Source organism: Diceros bicornis, chromosome 13 (genome assembly GCF_020826845.1).
Source record: "Diceros bicornis minor isolate mBicDic1 chromosome 13, mDicBic1.mat.cur, whole genome shotgun sequence".
NCBI lineage: Eukaryota > Metazoa > Chordata > Mammalia > Perissodactyla > Rhinocerotidae > Diceros > Diceros bicornis.
The window spans coordinates 40,214,499-40,233,603 of record NC_080752.1 but is presented as its reverse complement, the minus strand read 5'-3'; the positions used below and the strand labels follow the sequence as shown (position 1 = coordinate 40,233,603).

At 48.1% G+C, this 19,105-nt stretch overlaps 1 protein-coding gene across 4 annotated transcripts; it reads left to right on the top strand.

Moving 5' to 3' along the window:
- Positions 1–2,610: 2,610 nt before the first annotated feature.
- HMGCL (3-hydroxy-3-methylglutaryl-CoA lyase) lies at positions 2,611–18,449 on the top strand. Of its 4 annotated transcripts, none has more exons than XM_058553218.1 (9): positions 2,611–2,686; positions 6,266–6,349; positions 8,166–8,273; positions 9,370–9,465; positions 11,058–11,206; positions 13,451–13,514; positions 14,972–15,160; positions 16,594–16,719; positions 17,742–18,449. In XM_058553218.1, exons 1-9 carry the CDS (start codon positions 2,627–2,629, stop codon positions 17,841–17,843), a joined length of 978 nt encoding a protein of 325 aa, XP_058409201.1. In that variant the 5' UTR covers positions 2,611–2,626; the 3' UTR covers positions 17,844–18,449. The 4 variants fall into 4 exon arrangements, with proteins under 4 accessions (XP_058409201.1, XP_058409202.1, XP_058409203.1 ...); XM_058553219.1 differs by having other exon boundaries at positions 2,615–2,662; XM_058553220.1 differs by having other exon boundaries at positions 2,620–2,904.
- The last annotated feature ends 656 nt before the right edge of the window (positions 18,450–19,105 follow it).

Sequence of the window (19,105 nt, the reverse complement as noted above, 5' to 3'; positions counted from 1 at the left end):
GAATAATATTCTATTGTATGTATATACCACATTTTGTTTATCCATTCATACATTGATGGACATTTGGGTTGTTTCCATCTTTTGGCTATTGTGAATAATGCTATTATAAACACAGGTGTGTAAATATCTGTTCCAATCCTTGCATTCAATGCTTTTGGGTATACACCTAAAAGCAGAATTGCTGGATCATATGGTAATTCTATGTTTGAGGAACTGCCATACTGTATTCCATAGTGGCTGCACCATTTTACATTCCCACCAGCAATGTATGAGGATTCCAATTTCTCCACATCCTAGCCCACACTTGTTATTTTTTTATTTTTATTTTTTATATAGCTATTCTAGTAGGTGTGAAGTGGTATCTCATTGTGCTTTTGATTTGCATTTCTCTAATGATTAGTGATGTTGAGCATCTTTTCATGTGCTTATTGGCCATTTGTATATGTTCAGAGAAATGTCTATTCAAGTCCTTGCCCATTTTTGAGTTGGTTGTTTGTTTCATTTATTATTGAGTTTTAGGAGTTCTTTGTATATTCTGGATATTAATCCCTTATCAGATATATGATTTGCAAATTTTTTTTCCCATTTTGCAGGTTGCCGTCTTGTTCTTGAGAGTTGACAGTCTCCTTTGATGCACAAAAGTGATGAAGGCCAATTTATCTATTTTTTCTTTTGTTGCCTGTGATTCTGGTGTCATAACCAAGAAACTATTGCCAAATCGAATGTCATGAAGCTTTTCCCTTATGTTTTCTTCTAAGAGTTTTATAGTTTTACCTCTCACATTTAGGTCTTTGATCCATCTTGAGTTAATTTTTGTATATGGTGTCAGGTAAGGGTCCAACTTCATTCTTTTGCATGTGGATATCCAATGACCCCAGTACCATTTGTTGAAAAGACTGCACTTTCCCCCACTGAATGATCTTGGCATCCTTGTTGAAAATTAGTTGACCATATATGTGAGGGTTTATTTCTGGGTTCTCAATTCTATTCCACTGGTCTATATGTCTTCCTTTATGCCAGTACCACACTGTTTTGATTAATATAGTAAGTTTTGAAATCGGGGAGTGCGATTCCTCCAACTTTGTGCTTCTTTTTCAAGATCATTTTGGCTATTCAGGGTCTCTTGAGATTCCATACCAATTTTGGGATGGATTTTTTTACTTCTGCAAAAAAAAAAGTCATTGGGATTTTGATAGGGATTGCATTGAAACTGTAGATCACTTTGGGCAGTACTGACATCTTAACAATATTAAATCTTGTAATTCATGAACAACAGGATGTCTTTCATTTATTTACGTCTTCTGTAATTTCAACAATGGTTTGAAGTTTTCAGTGTACCAGTCTTGAAAGTCATAGTTATTGTAAATGCCATGCTAGTATTTTGGGGTCGAGTTGAGCCCTCTAGCTGCAGGTTGGAGAATTCTATGAGTGCGCTCTGTTATGAGGAAGGAAATTTTCAGTGCTGCGAAAGCATAACACAACACTTATCATCTCTTGTTCTCACCCTAACTAAAATCTAAGCCCCTTGAAGGCAGGGACAGTGCCTTCCCTGCCTCCCCTGAGAATGCCAGTCAGTGCACTCACCACTTTGATATCCACCCACCCAGTAGCCACAATGACTATTTACAAAATGCAAATTTGATCATATCTCCCTGCTTAAAACCTTTGAAATGCACTGGTATTACGATAGCTATTATTAACGTGTTCTCCAAAGCCCTGTGGTATGGTCTCTGCCAATCTCTCCTGTCTTAGTAGAAAGTCCCCTTCCTACTCCCTGCCTGCTCTCCAATCATTCTGGTCTTCTTTTCATCTTCTAAAACAATGTTTTTCAAACATTTCTAATGGCAGCCTACAGTAAGAAATGTATTTTACATTGCAACCTGGTTGACATATATAATAACAAATATTTTGCAAACCAGTATTTAGCTTTACTACTTATACAATGGACTCTGAAATTTTCTACTCCATTTCTTAAAAAAAATAGTTGGTACCCAGTAAATTGATATTATGACCAATTAATGAGGAACAACATGCATTTTGAAAAACACTACTCAGCCTTTCATTTCTTTGCCTCAGGACCTTGGCATGTGCTATTCTCTCTGTCTGGAAAGCTTTCCTTGTATCTTCTTTACCTGGATAGAGCTCACTATTCTTCGAGGTATGAAATCAAAGGATGCTTCTCTCTCTAGAGTCAGCTGCCTGCATTTGAATCCTGAAGATCGTGATGAATGAGTCAATATGTGCAAAGAAAGCGGTGAATGGCAAATAGTAATGCTTCGTATTATTGTGAAAGGTAGTAATTATATAACTGTGTGTTGTTAATATCTGTCTTCCCATACCGCCCAGATTCTAAACTCATGCAGTCAGAGAATTTGGTTAATTTTTGTTCATCCTTATTGCCCTGGCGCCTCACTTCGCCTGGCATATGAAACGCGCTCAGTAAAAACGAAAAGGGCCGAGCCCAGCCGGAAGAAATAAGTACGAAGAGAGAGGCTGGGGGCGGGGCCTGCGCAGAGCGCCACCACGTCGCCCCAGAGGCCCCGCCCCAAAGGCGGGGCCATGCCCACCAGACGGTCTGCGATCACGTGGGACTCAGCTGGGCGGCCGCGCGGGAAGCTGGGACAAGATGGCGACAGTGAGGAAGGAGCTGCCGCGGAGACTGGTGGGCTTGGCGTCCCTCCGGGCTGTAAGTGCCCCGGCCCGCCGAGGGGCGGCTCCGCAGGCACCGTGACGGTCGAGGTCGGGGGCTTGGCCCGTGGCGGCTGCTCTCTGAGAGAAGCCGGACAGTCTTCAGGCCAGAGTCGGAAGGGCCTTGGAGTCTTGGACCCTCTCTGTCCCGCCCAAATCCCTTGAGGGGCATGGGGAAACTGAGGCCCAGAGATGGAAGCGACTTGCTCAACCCAGGTCCTAATTTCCTCTCCAAAGCTCTTCCCGGTGACCCCGGCACCTTTCTCTCTCTAATTGAGCTTCAGACCTCTCCCGGCTCCTCCTCAGTGAAAATCCCGAATACCCTTCCACTTCCGCGTGGAAAAAGCAAGGTCATCCCCCTCCTTCCACCTCCGTGTCCAGCTCTTGTCGCTTTTGGGGACGTTTGGCGCGCTGTCACAGCGCGCCGAGCGGGACTTGGGGGTCGCGTGGGGCCGCGCTGTGGTTCCCCTGGAATTGTACTGTGGGCCTCTTCGAGTCTGGTGTCGCCCCTTGTCTCCCATGCTCAGTGAGTGAAGGGAATGTGGAGGAGACCTAGTTCTATAAAAGGTTGAATAAATTGTGTAAGGTAAAGCTCAAGCTATAGTGTCCCAGTGGTTCTGCCACTTTCTAGGCTGAGTGACATAATTACTTCCTAAACCTCAGTTTTCTCATCCGTAACGTGGATAAACATTACCTCAGGGTTTTGGAGATTAAAGAAAATGTAGGGAAAGCGTTTGACATTGTTCTAGCTCTTAGTAAATGATCGTCGCTTGTGGTGGTTTTGCCTTAGAGAGTTTAGAAGGAGTTAGAGCTGTGCAGTGGGGAAAATTACACTATCGTGGCAGTGGGCCCCTCTCAGAAAGCGGCTTGAACGTCTACTAGGCCACTCTCCTCCACCAATTGTTCAGGTGTAAAATAAAGATGGTAATTCCAACGTGAAAAGTTAAGAAAATTAAATGATATGATATTAATGTGCTTTGAAAAAATTCCTGGTGTCATGAGATAGTGGTGTTAGGCCCTCCACGGGCTTGCTAGCATGGAGTTGGTATCAGAACCAGAGGGTTCACATCCAAACTTCCCCACTTCCTAGCTGTGTGATTTGGAGTAATCTTTCTGAGGCTGTTTCCTCCTCTGTGGAGTTGGGGTAATGATAGCCCCTACACAGTAGGGACTAAATGAGGTCCTGATGCCTGACGTTAGCACTGGGCTTTAGTCAGAATTAGCTGTTGATACAAGTACACCATAGCTCAGGAGGCTGTGGCTCGGGACTTGTGTGGTTAGGTCATCTCTGAGCAGAACTAGGGGTCAAGAGCATGCGCTCTAGATTCACACTGCCAGGTTCAGATATTGGCTCAGTGACTAGCTAACCACGTGACCTTGGGAAAGTTACTTAATCTCTTTGGGCTTTGGCTTTCCCGCAGTAAAATGGGGATTATAGAAGTTCCTACCTAATAAGGTTGTTGAGAGAATGATATGAATTCACACGTAAAAGGCTCTTAGAAGTGCCTGGCAAATATTGAATGCTTGATAAATGTGAATTGTTATTTTGTTGTTATATGAAGAGTTGTTATGGGGAAGAAAGTGGAATTAACTTTATTCTGTTCTAATAAAAGGAACATGGAAGCAGGTTTTACATTCTTTCAACAACATTCAACAGTTATTTTTTGAGCCCCTATTATGTCCCAGGGCCTTGGAAATATAGCAATGAATAAAACACAGTCCCTGCCTCAGGAAGCTTACATTACCCTAAAATGATCCCACTGGAATGTACCAGCAGAGGCTGAACATCCCTGTTGGAGGGAGATTCAGCTTGCAGGGACTTTCCAGCTTAGCCTCTTGACTTCATGGAATTCAATGGCTCATCACCTTAGTCTCTAGGAAGCTTTGCTGGCTAAAACTAAGGCCAGTCAGGTGAGTTGTTGAAGTTCCAGCTGATTCATAGCAGGGAGTATTTCCTTCCTGAAGAGTTTCAGGAGTTTGGGATCTTATCAGATTACACAGTGCACCTTTCCCCTTGCCCCACTGCAATATGTTTATCCAGATTACATCAGGTAAAACGAAGTTACTTTTTTTTGTGTGTGTGTGTGAGGAAGATCAGCCCTGAGCTAACATCCGTGCTAATCCTCCTCTTTTTGCTGAGGAAGACCGGCTCTGAGCTAACATCTATTGCCAGTCCTCCTCCTTTTTTTCCCCAAAGCCCCAGTAGATAGTTGTATGTCATAGTTGCACGTCCCTCCAGTTGCTGTATGTGGGATGCAGCCTCAGCATGGCCGGACAAGCGGTGCATCGGTGTGCGCCCGGGATCCGAACCCAGGCCGCCAGTATCGGAGCGCGCGCACTCAACCGCTAAGCCACGGGCCGGCCCCAAAACAAAGTTACTTTGAAGAGTTGTAGTATTAAGAACACAGGAAGGAGGGAAAAGGAGCCTCGTATTGCTTGGTGGTGAAAAGGGGAAGATTTGGGGCAGAGTTTCTATAGAGGAGACTCAGGCCTTTTTTTTAACGTCTTCAGCTGCTGAAGGTGTTGTCTCCCCTCAAACCCCCTCTCCTTGTCATCGCCCAGCCTGTGATTGTAACAGAATGGAGCCCTCTCCATCCCCCCAACCCCACAAAGTCCAAGATTAGCTACTCCTCCCAACACCCAGTAATTGCGCTTCCTGCATGCATTTATTTGTTATTTCAGTAATGTTTTAATGAGGGCCTGCTTTGTGCCAAGCATAGTGCCAAACACAAGGTATGAAGTGGAGGTCGGGACAAAGTCCCTCACAGAGTGTATGTTGTACTGGAGGAAACACTGAGTAGGCATTCTTTAGCAGTGCTGTGAAGGAGGTAGTTCTAGTCCTGCATTAGAAAATAATGAGGGTGAGAGGATTGGCAGGTTTACAAAGGGTGGTCAGAGGAGGCCTCTCTATGACTGAAAGATGAAAGGGAGCCAGATGTGGGAATAGCATCCTGGGCATAGGGAACAGTAAGCGCTGAGGCCCTGCTGTGAGAGAAAGGCCAGTGGGACTGGAGTCTAGTGACCCCATGGCTGGGGAAGGGTGGTTTGTGGAAGAGTAGGAACAAGTAATGAGTTCACTGAAATCAGCAGGAGCCAAATGATAAGCACCTTATAGGCCATGGTGAGTGGGGGACGGGGGTGAGTCAGCTTTCTAGCCTAAGCAACAGAATGCATGTGATGCTTTTTACTGAGCTAGAGACGTTGAAGTCAGGCTGGGCTTTAGGAGAAATTAAACAGTTCTGTTTTGTAACTTCTGAGTTTGAGAGGTGCAAATAGGTTTGTGTAAGAAACAAGCTAAAATGCTCACCTGTCAGATAGGCAGTTGGAAATGGGTCTGGACTTCAGGGGAGTTGGAATTGGGCCTGTACTGGGAGCGTGAATCTCTTGTTCATTCCTGTTTCTGAGTGAAATATTCTTTTTGTTCTTAATTCTACAACAGACCATATGTAAATTAAATGGTGAGAAATTGCTTCTTATCTCAGTATTAGTGAAGATGACTCTGTTCTTTCAGATTTGTGCCCCTGGAGAATTGTGACAGTCTCTTCCTGTTACTTTTGTTTCCTCTTTTAAACCAAAGGTCAGCACCTCATCTGTGGGTACTTTCCCAAAGCGGGTGAAAATTGTGGAAGTCGGTCCCCGAGATGGACTACAAAATGAAAAGGTAAAGATGGAAATCAACCAGAAACAGTTTTTCGAGCATTGAGAGTTCCATGTGGTAAGTGCAGCAGGGATGGCTAGAGCTGTGCAAGACATGATCGCCCTGCCTGACTTGGGCAGGGTCGGGGAGGCCAGGCAGGCACCTGTGACAGTTAAGCAGTCTAAGACAGTGGTGCTACAGGTGTGGTGTCCCGGGTCCATCTCAAGGCCCCGTGGGGCAGGTGGGTGGTAAGTGCTGCAGGAGTGTAGAGTGAAGGTAAGGGCATTTATCCAAAGGAAGTCATGAAGGCCACATTCAAAGATCTATCCTTGGGGATGTTCCTTACAACCCTGTTGTAGTAGCAGAACAGCTGGAAACAACTTCAGTGCTCAGTATGGGGAAAGTTAGATTAAATACATTAATGACTTTTCATAAAATGGAATATTATGAAGCTGTAAATAATACAGGAATATATTGACTCAAGCAAATTATAAAATAGTATGTATATTTTTTAATCTCACAGTTTTGTGTGAGAAACAAAGTATATATATGTGGGAGCATCTCCCTAGAAAAGGATCTAGAACAGTGCTGTCCAATAGAACTTTCTGTGAAGATGGAAATGTTCTAGACTTGCGCTGTCCTGTCTGGTAGCCACTAGACACATGTGGCTATTGAGCACTTGAAATTTGGCTAGTGTGGCTGGGGAACTGAATTTTTATTTTTTTATAATTTTAATTAAACTAAATAACCACATATGGATAGTGTCTAATGTATTGGACTGCACACATCTAGAAAGTTACATATCAGGGTGTTAATAGTGTTGTCTCTGGGAGGTTTTAAGAGTGGTTTTCTTTTGTTTTTGGCATGTTTTTTCCTGAAATAATCATGTATTAATTAGTTTTTCAATAAGAAAAGCTTTTTTTTTTCTTTAAGCATGATTAGCCTAGCTTTAATATTGAGCACTTGTTTGGAAACAGTAAGCTGTAAGCTCTATCATGGCAGAATCATGTCTGTTTTATTCACTGCTGTATCCCTAGCACCTAGTACAATCCATGGAACATGGAGGGCTGTCAAAAATTACTTGTGGAATGGATTAAGTTAAAGCAGGAGAGAAATTGGTTGGGGGGGTGGGGTGCTGGCAAGAAGGACTTGGAGTTCTTAGGATTTTTGACCTAATCCTGTAAGTACTAGGGAGCCATAGAAGGCTTTTGAGCAGGAGAGTGAAATAATGGAGACTGTTTTAAATGGATTCCTGTGTGGGATGAATTGGTAGAGTGAGAGCATGCCATAAAATGCATGGGATAGTGATGGTCGATTTGGAAAGAGGAATCCACAGAATCTGGTGAGCAGCTAGACATGGTGGGGGAGGGAGAGAAAGAAGCAATAGGCTGAACATGTGAGGATGAGATCCTATGCCAGTTGGGAGACAGAAAAGGGGAGGGTGTGACACTTTGGGGGCCCCATCTCACAGGACCCAGAGGGTTAGTCATCTCTGCCCTTTCAGGCCATGGCACATTGATCTCAATTTGTTTATAAGTCATAAAGTAACAAACATTTACTTAAGAAAAAGCCTGTATGGCAGAAAAATATTTCCATGTAAATATTAACCCCTTTTCGAGTTAATATTTTAACCTGAATAGTATCTGTAGAACTTGAAGACAAGCCTCATACCCCACCTATTGGTGAGGATTACATGTGAATTCATGTTAGTGTTTGGAGGTTGGGGTAGTAAAGTGCTCGCCGCAGCAAAGGCTTTGAAATAACAGGCAGTGCATTCTGAGACCATTTTATTCCCAACTTTGCTGACTTGTCTTTTCTGGTGTTTCTCTCCCCCTTGCAGAATATCGTACCTACCCCTGTGAAAATCAAGCTGATAGACATGCTTTCGGAAGCCGGACTTCCCGTTATAGAAGCCACCAGCTTTGTGTCCCCTAAGTGGGTTCCCCAGGTGAGCCCCAGCCTTCATTAAGAGGTGTTTCTCAGGGCCGGCCCCGTGGCTTAGCGGTTAAGTGCACGCGCTCCGCTGCTGGCAGCCCGGGTTCGGATCCCGGGCGTGCACCAACGCACCGCTTCTCCGGCCATGCTGAGGCCGCGTCCCACATACAGCAACTAGAAGGATATGCAACTATGACATATAACTGTCTACTGGGGCTTTGGGGAAAAAAAAAGGAGGAGGGTTGGCAATAGATGTTAGCTCAGAGCCGGTCTTCCTCAGCAAAAAGAGGAGGATTAGCATGGATGTTAGCTCAGGGCTGATCTTCCTCTCAAAAAAAAAAAATTAAAAAAAAAATTAAATAAATAAATAAAAATAAAAATATTAAAAAAAAAAAAAAAAAGAGGTGTTTCTCAGATGAGAGGGATGTAAAGTTTTGCATTTTCCCTGGAAGTAAGTAGAAGTCCTGAACATAGGTTTCCAGATGTCTGGCTTTTAGAGGTCTCAGGTGATTCATAGGAGCGTGGCAGCAAAAGAACCTCACCTGGGAGGTGGAAGGCTTGGATTCAGTCTTAGCTCTGCCCCTGACTTGCTTGGTGACCTTGGAGAGGCCTTCCCTCTCCAGGCTGAAGATGACTGCTCAGGTCTCTTCTGGATCTAGAAGTCTAGAGTCTCTAGGCCTGTCTGGAGACATGGTTTCTGCATTTGTAAAAGGGAAAGACTGATGACTCCTGATTCACAGTCAGTCAAGTGGGAAGAAAGATCTTGTGTCAGCTGAGTGTTAAATAACACAGAGAGAGCTGAGCCCAGTGCCTGGCTCGGTGTATGCTCTCAGTAAATGGCTGCTAGTAGTATTACTGCTGGTACTGCTTGTGTAAAGCTGACGGTATGGGCCATATGGAGAAGTTGAGGCTATCACTGATACCAAGGAGCCTTCTGGCCCGTCACCAGTCCAACAGATAGTTAAAGCATTGGGGAGACTCAGCTCTGCAAAAGGACTCATTTTCTAAGGGTTCTGGAGAATAGAGATTTCATGATAAAAAGATTTTCTCTACTTGAGCTCTCTGCCTGCCCTTGGCAGTGACTTGGCAATGTCTCCTTTGGCTCCCAGATGGCTGACCACACTGAAGTCTTGAAGGGCATCCAGAAATTTCCTGGCATCAACTACCCAGTCCTGACCCCAAATTTCAAAGGCTTCCAGGCAGCGGTAAGAGACTAGCTTGGTGGGGGCCCCTGAAGTGAGACTGAGGGCCGTAGTCCCTGTCCCGGGATGTCTTTCTGAATGACTTGTCTCCAGTGGTGATGAGCACTGGCAGACAGACCCAGGGGCAGTCCTGGCCCTGCTACTCCCAGCTCTCTGCTCTTGACAAGCTGCTTAACCTCCCTGAGATCCTGCCTATAAAATAGGGCTAATGATAGCACCTAATGTTGTGAGGATTTCAGAAGATAGAGTGCACATAAATTGCTTAGCAAGAGCCTGGTGGAAGATAATAGCTTCATAAATACTAGCTCTTGTTGTTATTACCCATTTCCTCTTTAAAGAAAGATAATCAAGGTTTCCACGAGAGTTTCAAAAGTAGTTGCTAGTATCTGCCAACTTTCTTATAATTTTAGATGAGAACATCATTGCAGATGTCGATTCTGAATTTAGGCAAAAAGCTTCTTTTAAGAGTGACTTCCAGGGGCCAGCCCCATGGCCAAGTGGTTAAAGTTCCATGTGCTCTGCTTTGGTGGCCTGGGTTCGCAGGTTCGGATCCCAGGCGCAGACCTACGCCACTCGTCAGCCATGCTGTGGCAGTGACCCACATGTAAAATAGAGGAAGATTGGCACAGGTGTTAGCTCAGGGCTAATCTTCCTCAAGCAAAAAAAAAAAAAAAGAGGAAGATTGGCAACAGATGTTAGCTCAGGGTGACTCTTCCTCAGCAGAAAAAAAAAAAAAAGTGACTTCCAGGGTGGTGATGGCAGCAGCAGTGTTGGTCCTTGGGGGAAGGCCAAGCTTTCTTTATTATTGAAATCTAATTCACTCTGTTAATTTCCTACAGCTGCCCTTACAAAGTACCAAAAACTAGGTGGCTTAAAACAACAGAAATGGGGCCGGCCCCGTGGCTTAGCGGTTAAGTACACGCGCTCCGATGCTGGCGGCCCGGGTTCAGATCCTGGGCACGCACCGACGCACCGCTTCTCTGGCCATACTGAGGCCGCGTCCCACATACAGCAGCTAGAAGGATGTGCAGTTATGACATACAACTATCTACTGGGGCTTTGGGGGAAAAAAAATAATAAATAAATAAAATTATAAAAAAAAACAACAGAAATATATTTTCTCACAGTTCTGGAGGCCAGAAGTCCAAAATCAAGGTGTGAACAGGGTTGGTTCCTATTCAGGGCTCTGAGGGAGAATCTGTTCCATGCTTCTCTCCTAGTTTTTGGTGACAACTAGCAATCCTTGGCATTCCTTTGCTTATGGATGCATCACTCCAGTATCTACCTGCATCTTCACTGGCCTTCCCCTTGTGTCTGTCTTCACATGGCTGCGTGTTATAAGGGCACCAGTCATATTGGAGTAGGGACCAATGTGACCTCATCTTAGCTAGTTAATCTACAATGACCCTATTTCCAAATCAGGTCCCTTTCTGAGGTTCTAGGGGTCAGGATTTCAACATATGATTTTGGGAAGGGCACGATTCAACCTGTAACATCCATTTATCATAAAATTCACTATAAGACAAGAGTTTTGCCACTCTGTTGGTGTTCCTTGAAGAGAAAATGCTGAAAAGAGTTCACGTGGCTGTTGGCAGGTTGCTGCAGGAGCCAAGGAAGTGAGCATCTTTGGAGCTGCCTCGGAGCTCTTCACCAAGAAGAACATCAACTGCTCCATTGACGAGAGTGTGCGGCGGTTCGGCGACATCCTGCAGGCAGCTCGGGCAACCAGCATCCCTGTGCGGGGGTGAGTGTGGGCACATCCGGTTGCCCTCCTTTCCTCAGTACCGTTCTGAAGTGAGGCCGGGCTCTGACTCAAGCAGCCCTCCCCCACAAACTCCTTATCTCTGGTGCAGGCCGCCTGAGCTCCACACTTAGACACTCTTCTCAAGTGAAGGTGGTCAGAAGAAATCCTAGCAAGTGCTTTCTCCAAACCTGACTTTTGGGTCAGTTCACCAGAGGATCTGGCAAAACAGACACTAAACGAGGTTTGTGGAGGTCAGTTTAATCCTGGCTCCACCATCAACTCTTCACACACCCCTGAAGAAGCCCCTGGGTCTCTTAAGTTTCCAGCATCACGTCTTTAATAGCAGTAGTGCCAGGCATTGTCCATGTGTTATCTAACTGTAGCCTTACAGTCGCCCAGCAAGGAGGGGGCTATTCCCACTTACAGATGACAACACCGAGGCTCAGGAAGAATGAAGAGTCAGCTGTAAGGTCACAGCTGTCCAGGCTGCAGCCAGAGTACTCTCTGAAAAGTGCATGTCTGATCACATCACTCCCTGGTTGAAGACCTTTCAGTGACTCCCAGCTCCAGACTGTTCAGCATGTTGTACAAGACCCTGCCACTCTCTGTAGCCTCATTGCTCACTGTTCCCCTCTGGCCCTGCTTCCTCTGCACGCTGCGTTCCAGCCCAACTGGAACTTCTTTCCATTTGTCACATGCTCCCACTCTCTCTTGCCTCTGGAACTTTGCACCTGCTTTCTATGGACTCAGAACTCTCTTCCTCCTACTACCTACTTGTCAGGGCTAACTCCTGCTCATCTTCTGGTCCCCTCATGGATGCCAGTTTCTCCAAGAAGCTTTCTCTGTCCCTCAGCTGGAGTTGGTGCCCTTCCTCTGGGCTGCTGTGCAGAGCCCACATTTCTCAGTCCCTGACATGCTCCTTCTCCCAGCTCAGGGACTAGCACACGGTAGGTGCTCAGGGACTAACGGGCAGATGGATGGGTGGGGAAGTAAGGGCTCCTCACGTCTGTCTGACCCCCAAGCCTGTGCTCTTTCTTCAGTGTCTCTTATCTTTTTCTTGCTCAGTAATGGCTGGAGAATAAGGGGGAGAATTGAAATGAAAAAATATGCACATCTTTGAGTCTGAAATTATTTATCCAGCAGACATTTATTATGCCTCTTAATATGCAGAATAGTTTGCTAGACTCTAAAAGGTTTTAATGGTACCTCATCTCCAGTGGGCTGGGTGGAAATAGAAGCTGTCTACATGCAAGAACCAGACTCCTTACCATAGCTTGCAAGACCCCATGATTGGGCCCGTGCCCACCTCTCCACCTCACGTTGTATTTCTCTGCCCCTCGCTCTCCATGCTGCAGCTCTGCTCTCCTTGTTCTGTGTCTGAACACGCCCACTCTTCCATCTCAGAGCTGCTACACTGGCGCTTCTCTCTGCCTGCAGTGCCCTTCCCCTGGCTCTCCCCCCGCTCTCAGCTTCAGCGTCATGTCTTCACAGAGACCTTCCCGGACCACCCTAGCTGCTGGTGGCCTCCTCTAATGGCACACTTGCCTGTTCTTCCCTTCATAGCACATCACTGTCTGAGATTATCCCCTTCACTTATTTGGCTGCCTTTTTATCAGCTCTCTCCCTAACTTGCAATAAGCTCCATGAGGTAGGGACTTAGTCTTCCTCACTGCACTACCCCAGTGCCTGGCACGTAGTGGGCAACTCAGTAAACGCCAGTTGAATAAATGAGTGCATGAATCCTCTGCTCACCGGAGCAGCTGATCCCTTGGCCTCAGGTCAGCCCAGCTCTTCTGTTCCTGCCTTTGGTTTCATGAGTCCTCGGTCCCCTCCTGTGAGTATGGGCCCCAGCTCCCCTGGCCCATGTTCTGCTTTACCTCACCTCTGTGCGGCTCAGTGCCTGCTCACATTGCCCTCTCTAGCTTTTCCTCCTCCTCCTCGACTGGTCTCTGGCTGCCTCTCCTGAGACCTAGGCAGCCTCTGCTTCCTGAACTACAGGCCTTGCAGTCCCCTCCCTGCCCTGCCTTGGCTCTCCACTGCCCCCTCCTGGCACTAAGCGGCACTACCTTCATTCTGGCTCCACATCATTGAAATAGCCTTTCACCCAGGCACTTGGCCTCCTGCCCAGCTTCAGGCTCTGATTGTGGGCAAACCAGGGACGTGTGTCAGACAGCCACCTTGCCTCAGCCTGCTGGCCAGAGAGCTCGCGGGCTCTGACACCACTCCTTGCCTGTCTTCCCACAGGTATGTCTCCTGTGTGCTTGGATGCCCCTATGAAGGGAAGATCTCCCCGGCCAAAGTAGCTGAGGTGTGTGTGTGTGTCAGGGCGGGGTTTTCTGAGGGTTGGCTACCTTGCCTGCTCCGAGTGCACAGCCTCTCCTCGCCACCCTTTCCTGGCGGGTCACTCATTTCATTTGTTCCCCCAGCTCCTTCATTAAGCCCCTCACTGGCTCCTGGAGGCCCACCTCCTAGCCCAGCCTGGAGTCTCTGAAGCCCCTGCCTTCTACCCCAGAGTGAAAGCCTCCGATTCAGTTTCCATTCTGGTCAGTGGACAGGTGATAGTTGAGGTGCTAATTCTCTGCAGAGGGGTTCCTGACCCAAGAGTTCCTGCAGTTCCTTGTAGTTGTCGGAAAGGCCACTTGACAGCCTCTAAGCAGTAACCAAGTCTGCTCTGAGAAGAACCAGTGCGGGAATTGAGTTTGAGCAACACAAGAGCTTATGTCATTTAGTCCTCAAAACCACCCTGCAAACTTTGCAGCTGAGGAAGTAGACTGACTAACTTGCCATGCAGGTTGCAGGTGGTGAAACCAGGGCTCAGCCCCCATCTTGTTTACCTCCAAAGCCCACTTGCTCTTTCCACAACACCATGTAGCATCCAAAAATGAGGAATGCTGACGGTAGCAATTGCTTATTGAGAGGGGCTGCTGTGCTCCAGGTCTCAGCCTCCTGATGCCACCAGGCCTCACCCTGCAGAGGCTCATCGCTGTTTTTCAGAAGCAGAAATTGAAGCTCAGAAAAGTTAAGTCCCTTTCCAAGGTCCCACAGCTAGTGAGCAGCAGAACTGGGATTTCAATCCAGCATCACATCACTCCAAAGCCTGCTCCTTCTTCTGCACACTCTGCCGTCCACAGTCTGCCACAGCTCCTTATCCCTCTGCCTGCCTGGGCAGTGGGGGAAGGGGGCTCACCATATCCTTTATCCAGCAGACTGTTGAGTATCATGTACGTCCCTGGCCCCGCCACATCCTCCCTCCACCTTCTCCAGCAGAACAGTGTGGGGCAGCTTCTCCTTGGGTGGGGCAGATACTGCTCTGGTTTTGCAGTGATTTTAGAGGTTTGCAGATGGACTTCTGAACATTTTAATAGTTAAGTATTTCTCCTAAAACTGTATAACTAGCACTTCAGACCCATGATTTCACAGATCTTCTCACAGAGGATAAAGCTGCGTGAAAGGAATAAGTTTTACTGATTCTGATACTTGGGTCTGACACAGTGTGTGAAGGTGGTAAGTGAAGGCCTGAAGGCTGAGACGGGTGGGAGGAAAGCCCAGGAGTTGGAGCCCAGGGCCTGCACCAGTGGCGGCTCTGCTCCCTTGCATCCCAGTCTTGTGGAGCAGGAAGAGGATTATTGTTCCCACTCAGCAAGTTGTAAGAAACCTATGATGCGATGGGATTTTAGTGCTTCAGACGGGGAGGTGTTCTGCATAGGTGAAGGACCCCTGGCTTAGGGAATCTGGTGTCCTCCATATGCCTACTTGTTTCCCCAGGTTGCCAAGAAGATGTACTCAATGGGCTGCTATGAGATCTCCCTGGGGGACACCATCGGCGTGGGCACCCCTGGGGGCATGAAGGATATGCTGTCTGCTGTCATGTACGAGGTGCCAGTGGCTGCCCTGGCTGTCCACTGCCATGACACCTATGGCCAGGCCCTGGCCAACACCTTGATGGCCCTGCAGGTAATCAGGGCATATCTTAGGAGAAAGGCACGTGTCCATTCTTCCAAAGGGCATGGTGGCAGGACAGCTATGTTCCCTCTTTCAGCCTGCACTCACCATGCTGAATGCTGATGCCTGTGTGCCAGGCCCTGGAATGGCCGTAGTGGACACAGACATGAGACCTTGCCCTGAAAAGGCCCACATCTGTCTGTTAGGGGAGACAGTCAGGGGAGTTAGGTGATAATCCTCATACATTATGGCAGATACCACAAAGAGAGGAAGCACGGGGCTGAGGCAGGCCCCCATCCCAGCTGGGGTGGTCAGAGAGGATTTGCCAGAAGAGGCCTGAGCGAGACTTGAAGGATGTGAAGAAGTTAAGCAGTTGAAAGAGGGAGGTGGAAAGGTGAGTAGGCAGCACTGTGTGGCAGGACTAAGGTGGGGTTCGGAGGACTCAGGCGCTGGCCCTGTGATCGCATCCAGGGTTGTGAGTGTGTGCGTGTGTGCACGCATGTGTGTGAGGGGAGCAGGCAAGGAGACAGGAAGTAGGGAGGTAGGCAGAGGTCACTCAGAGGGAGAGCCTTCAATGTTGTTGCCGAAAGATTGGACTAAGACCTCAGATTGGGTTTCCCTTGAGGTTTGCTTCTTATGGGCTGGCCCAGAATGAGGATTCCATGGACTGGCGGCCCTTAGAAAGAAAGTTCTGAATGTCTGACCACAGGCTACCTTGCTGTAGCATTAGTCCAAGTCTAACCTGTTGTCTCTAGGTTACCTAGAGCAATCTTGGGCCACCTTTTTTTTTGCTCTCAAGTTATCTTCTAGAGGCTCATATCTTTAAGCCAGATGATTCTGTTACCTTCTGGGTCTGTTTTCTCCGAGTTGTAGTTGTCAATGTTAAGGTCTGTTAGAGGATTAAGGAGAGAGGAGAAAGTGACACAGTCACCTAGGAGAGTAGGAAGCTGCTGACCTAAGGAAATGCAGTCAGCCCATGGAATAGGCCTCGAGGGGTTAGAGGTCCAACTTGCAGTGAGAGCAGCCTTGGGTGGGGGCAGGAGAGCTTACATGAATCACAGTGAACAGCAGGGGCCTGAAATCTCAATGGGGGAGGGGGTTACTTTAGGTCAGTGGTGATCAGGAAGGGCCTCTCTGAGGTGGTGGCTTTTAGGCTGAGACCTTAAGGTTGAGAAGGAGTCAACCACGAAAGGAACTGAGGGAAGATATTCCTGGCAGAGGAAACAGTATATGCAAAAAAGACTCACACTGTTCAGGAACTAAAAAGAGAAACACTGTCTCTTTCTTTCAGTGGGATTTTCACTTTAACAGAATTCTTAGCCAAAGGAATGAATAACTGTCAGTGGAATTTCAAGCAGCAGACAATTGGGAGGTTCACAAGGACCGCCTTTGTAGGCTCTGGTCCCCACAGTGACAGCCATGTCTCACCATCCTTATGTTTCTAGATGGGAGTGAGTGTCGTGGACTCTTCTGTGGCAGGACTTGGAGGCTGTCCCTATGCACAGGGGGCATCGGGAAACTTGGCTACGGAGGACCTCGTCTACATGCTAGCCGGCTTGGGCATTCACACGGTAAGCCCGCCTGCCCCCTGGTGGCGGAAGCCCTGAACTGACCAGAGCTCAGCCTGAAGCAGATGGGGTTTGTTGAAGGATTGGGGGCGGGGCGGGGGGGGGGGCGCGGTTAAGAGGGAAGGGTGCCAGGGGATTAGGGATGTTTTAGCTTAGGGTTTTGAGATGGCACAGTGTGGTTGATCGAGGCGTCGAGGCCAGGCTCTCAGTGTGAGTTTGACAGTTCAGTTCGAGGAGGCACCAAGATGTAGGAAAGAGCCCTGAAAGGGATGAGGCCCACCTGAAATGAGTCCGTTCCCTTTGAACCTTTGTTTCGTCCTCTGTAAAATGAGGGCAGTAGAATTAGACAGACCCCCAGGGCTCTGTCAGAGTAAGGCCCCTCAGTGTGGGTTGGAGGCAGTATACCGTCAGTGCTTTGGGATCAGATGGAACTGAGTTTAAAACCTAGTCCTGCCACTCACAGGCTGTGTGACCTGACAGATTGCTTCACCTCTCTGGGCCTAAGAAATAGGAGTAATAATAGCACTTATCTTGTAGGGCTGTTACGAGGATTAGGTAGGCAGTAGAATTCTTGGCCCAGAGCTGAGCCCACAGCACACATCAGTCCATAGGAGCTATTGTCATGAACAGAGGTTTTGCTGTGGCCCTTTTAGTTGGCGTTTTTACTCCCGCCTCTCTCTGCTTCATAGTCCTTATGTCACTGGGCAGTTTTTAACCACTATGGGCCAGGCCCTGTGCTAGGCCCTGGCAATGGAGTACTGAACAAGACTGATGAGACCCCTACCCAGGAGGTGGCTCTACAGCCATGACACAGATTGAGGCATCTTATACAGGGGAGTCAGAGGGGCAACCCCAGATGCCAGGACACACCTCACAGGCAGCTGGTGTCCCCCGTCAGAGGAACAAGAGCCTGTTTGTCTTCACCTTTACTCTTTCAGTATCACAGTTGTCTGTCCAGACTGATGTTTCCCTGGGCGTTGAGGGCATGTCATGACTTACTGCATCCTCTAACTTGTTTCTCAAAGGGTGTGAACCTCCAGAAGCTCCTGGAAGCTGGGACCTTTATCTGTCAAGCCCTGAACAGAAAAACCAGCTCTAAAGTGGCTCAGGCTACCTGTAAACTGTGAGTCCCCTGCCCACCCGAAGCCCTGGGGACTGTGTGGGACTAGGGGCATGGATGATGCACCAATGAGTACGTGGAAATGGAAATGAAATTCACAGGAGGCGGCACCTCACCACCAGCCCTGCACATAGGTCTGTCCTGGCAGAAAGGAGGCGACGGACAGGAGCTGCTTGGCTTCAGGCCCTCCCTGCCTGACCTGAGCATGAGGGAGAGGCTTTGGGGGCTAGAGGTCTCCTTTCACCACGGACTCAGCAGTCAGGAGCTGAATGCCTGAGGGCACTTGGGAACCCAATTCCCCGGCTTGGGTTGATCCTCAAGTCTCATCTCTGATGAAATCTGCCAGTGGCTCCTCTACACAGCTGGGCCCTGCCGTAGCCTTGGGGCCATTGCTCTCTGATGTCACAGGGCAAAGGGCAGGAGTTTCTCCCCAGGCTGGCAGAGGGCATTTGCTGAAGGGGTGAGGGCTGAGCTGCTGTGCTGGCCACCTGCCAACTCCAGCACTTCTGGAAAATCTCCACTCTAATGGTGATTTTTGAAAACAGTTTATGTAATTAAGGTTTAATGACCCAGAACCATTCCAGTATGCTGTTGTGCAGATGTGTGTATATATGGGGGGGGGGGGAATTAAACATCTTTACAACCCTGCACTCAGAGAAAAATGTGGACTTCAGTTTATTAATCTCTGGATTTTCTCCGTTGCCCCACCTGAGCCCCAAATTCATAGTGACTGGACCTCAGCAGCTCTGGGCTTACTCAGGGCTGGCCGGAACACCCTGGAGAAGCAGTTTCTGAGACTGCTGACTCTGAGCAGGGCAGCTGCACAAGGCAGCAGCCGCCACGTGCTCCTCTGGGTCTGGGCGCCCTTACCTGTGGGTACCAGGGCTCTGCCGTTGGTCAGTCGTCCTTGCTGGACTGGGCCGGCCAGGGCACCCCAGGCTGTGGGAAACCCTCCTGCGTTTGCTGCTTTGCTCAGGTTGCATCACTCAGTATGTCATGCCTTTATACACATCATTCCCCAGCCCTACCTTTATTCTAAACAGAAACATAACAGCATTTTCTAACCTGCCGTGGTAGGTAGGGTGCAGACAGACCGTTCCCAGCAGCACGCGGTTTGTGAAGGCTGAGCGTAATCAGCACTAATTCCTACCTCAGCGCTGCGGGGGGTTCGATCTAGCCTTCCCAGGACCAGCAGCCTGTGGGCGGGCGCCGGCCCTACTGCCTCTGTTCCAGGCAGCCATATATTTCCTCCAAGGGCGCCTCTGAAGA

What these genes read in the sequence shown, in the direction of transcription:
- HMGCL (XM_058553218.1), top strand. Translation starts at nt 2,627, where the DNA reads ATGGCGACAGTGAGGAAGGAGCTGCCGCGGAGACTGGTGGGCTTGGCG. An exon ending in ACCAGCATCCCTGTGCGGGG is followed by an intron (nt 11,207 to 13,450) that starts GTGAGTGTGGGC and finishes GTCTTCCCACAG; the next exon opens with GTATGTCTCCTGTGTGCTTG. An exon ending in ACACCTTGATGGCCCTGCAG is followed by an intron (nt 15,161 to 16,593) that starts GTAATCAGGGCA and finishes TTATGTTTCTAG; the next exon opens with ATGGGAGTGAGTGTCGTGGA.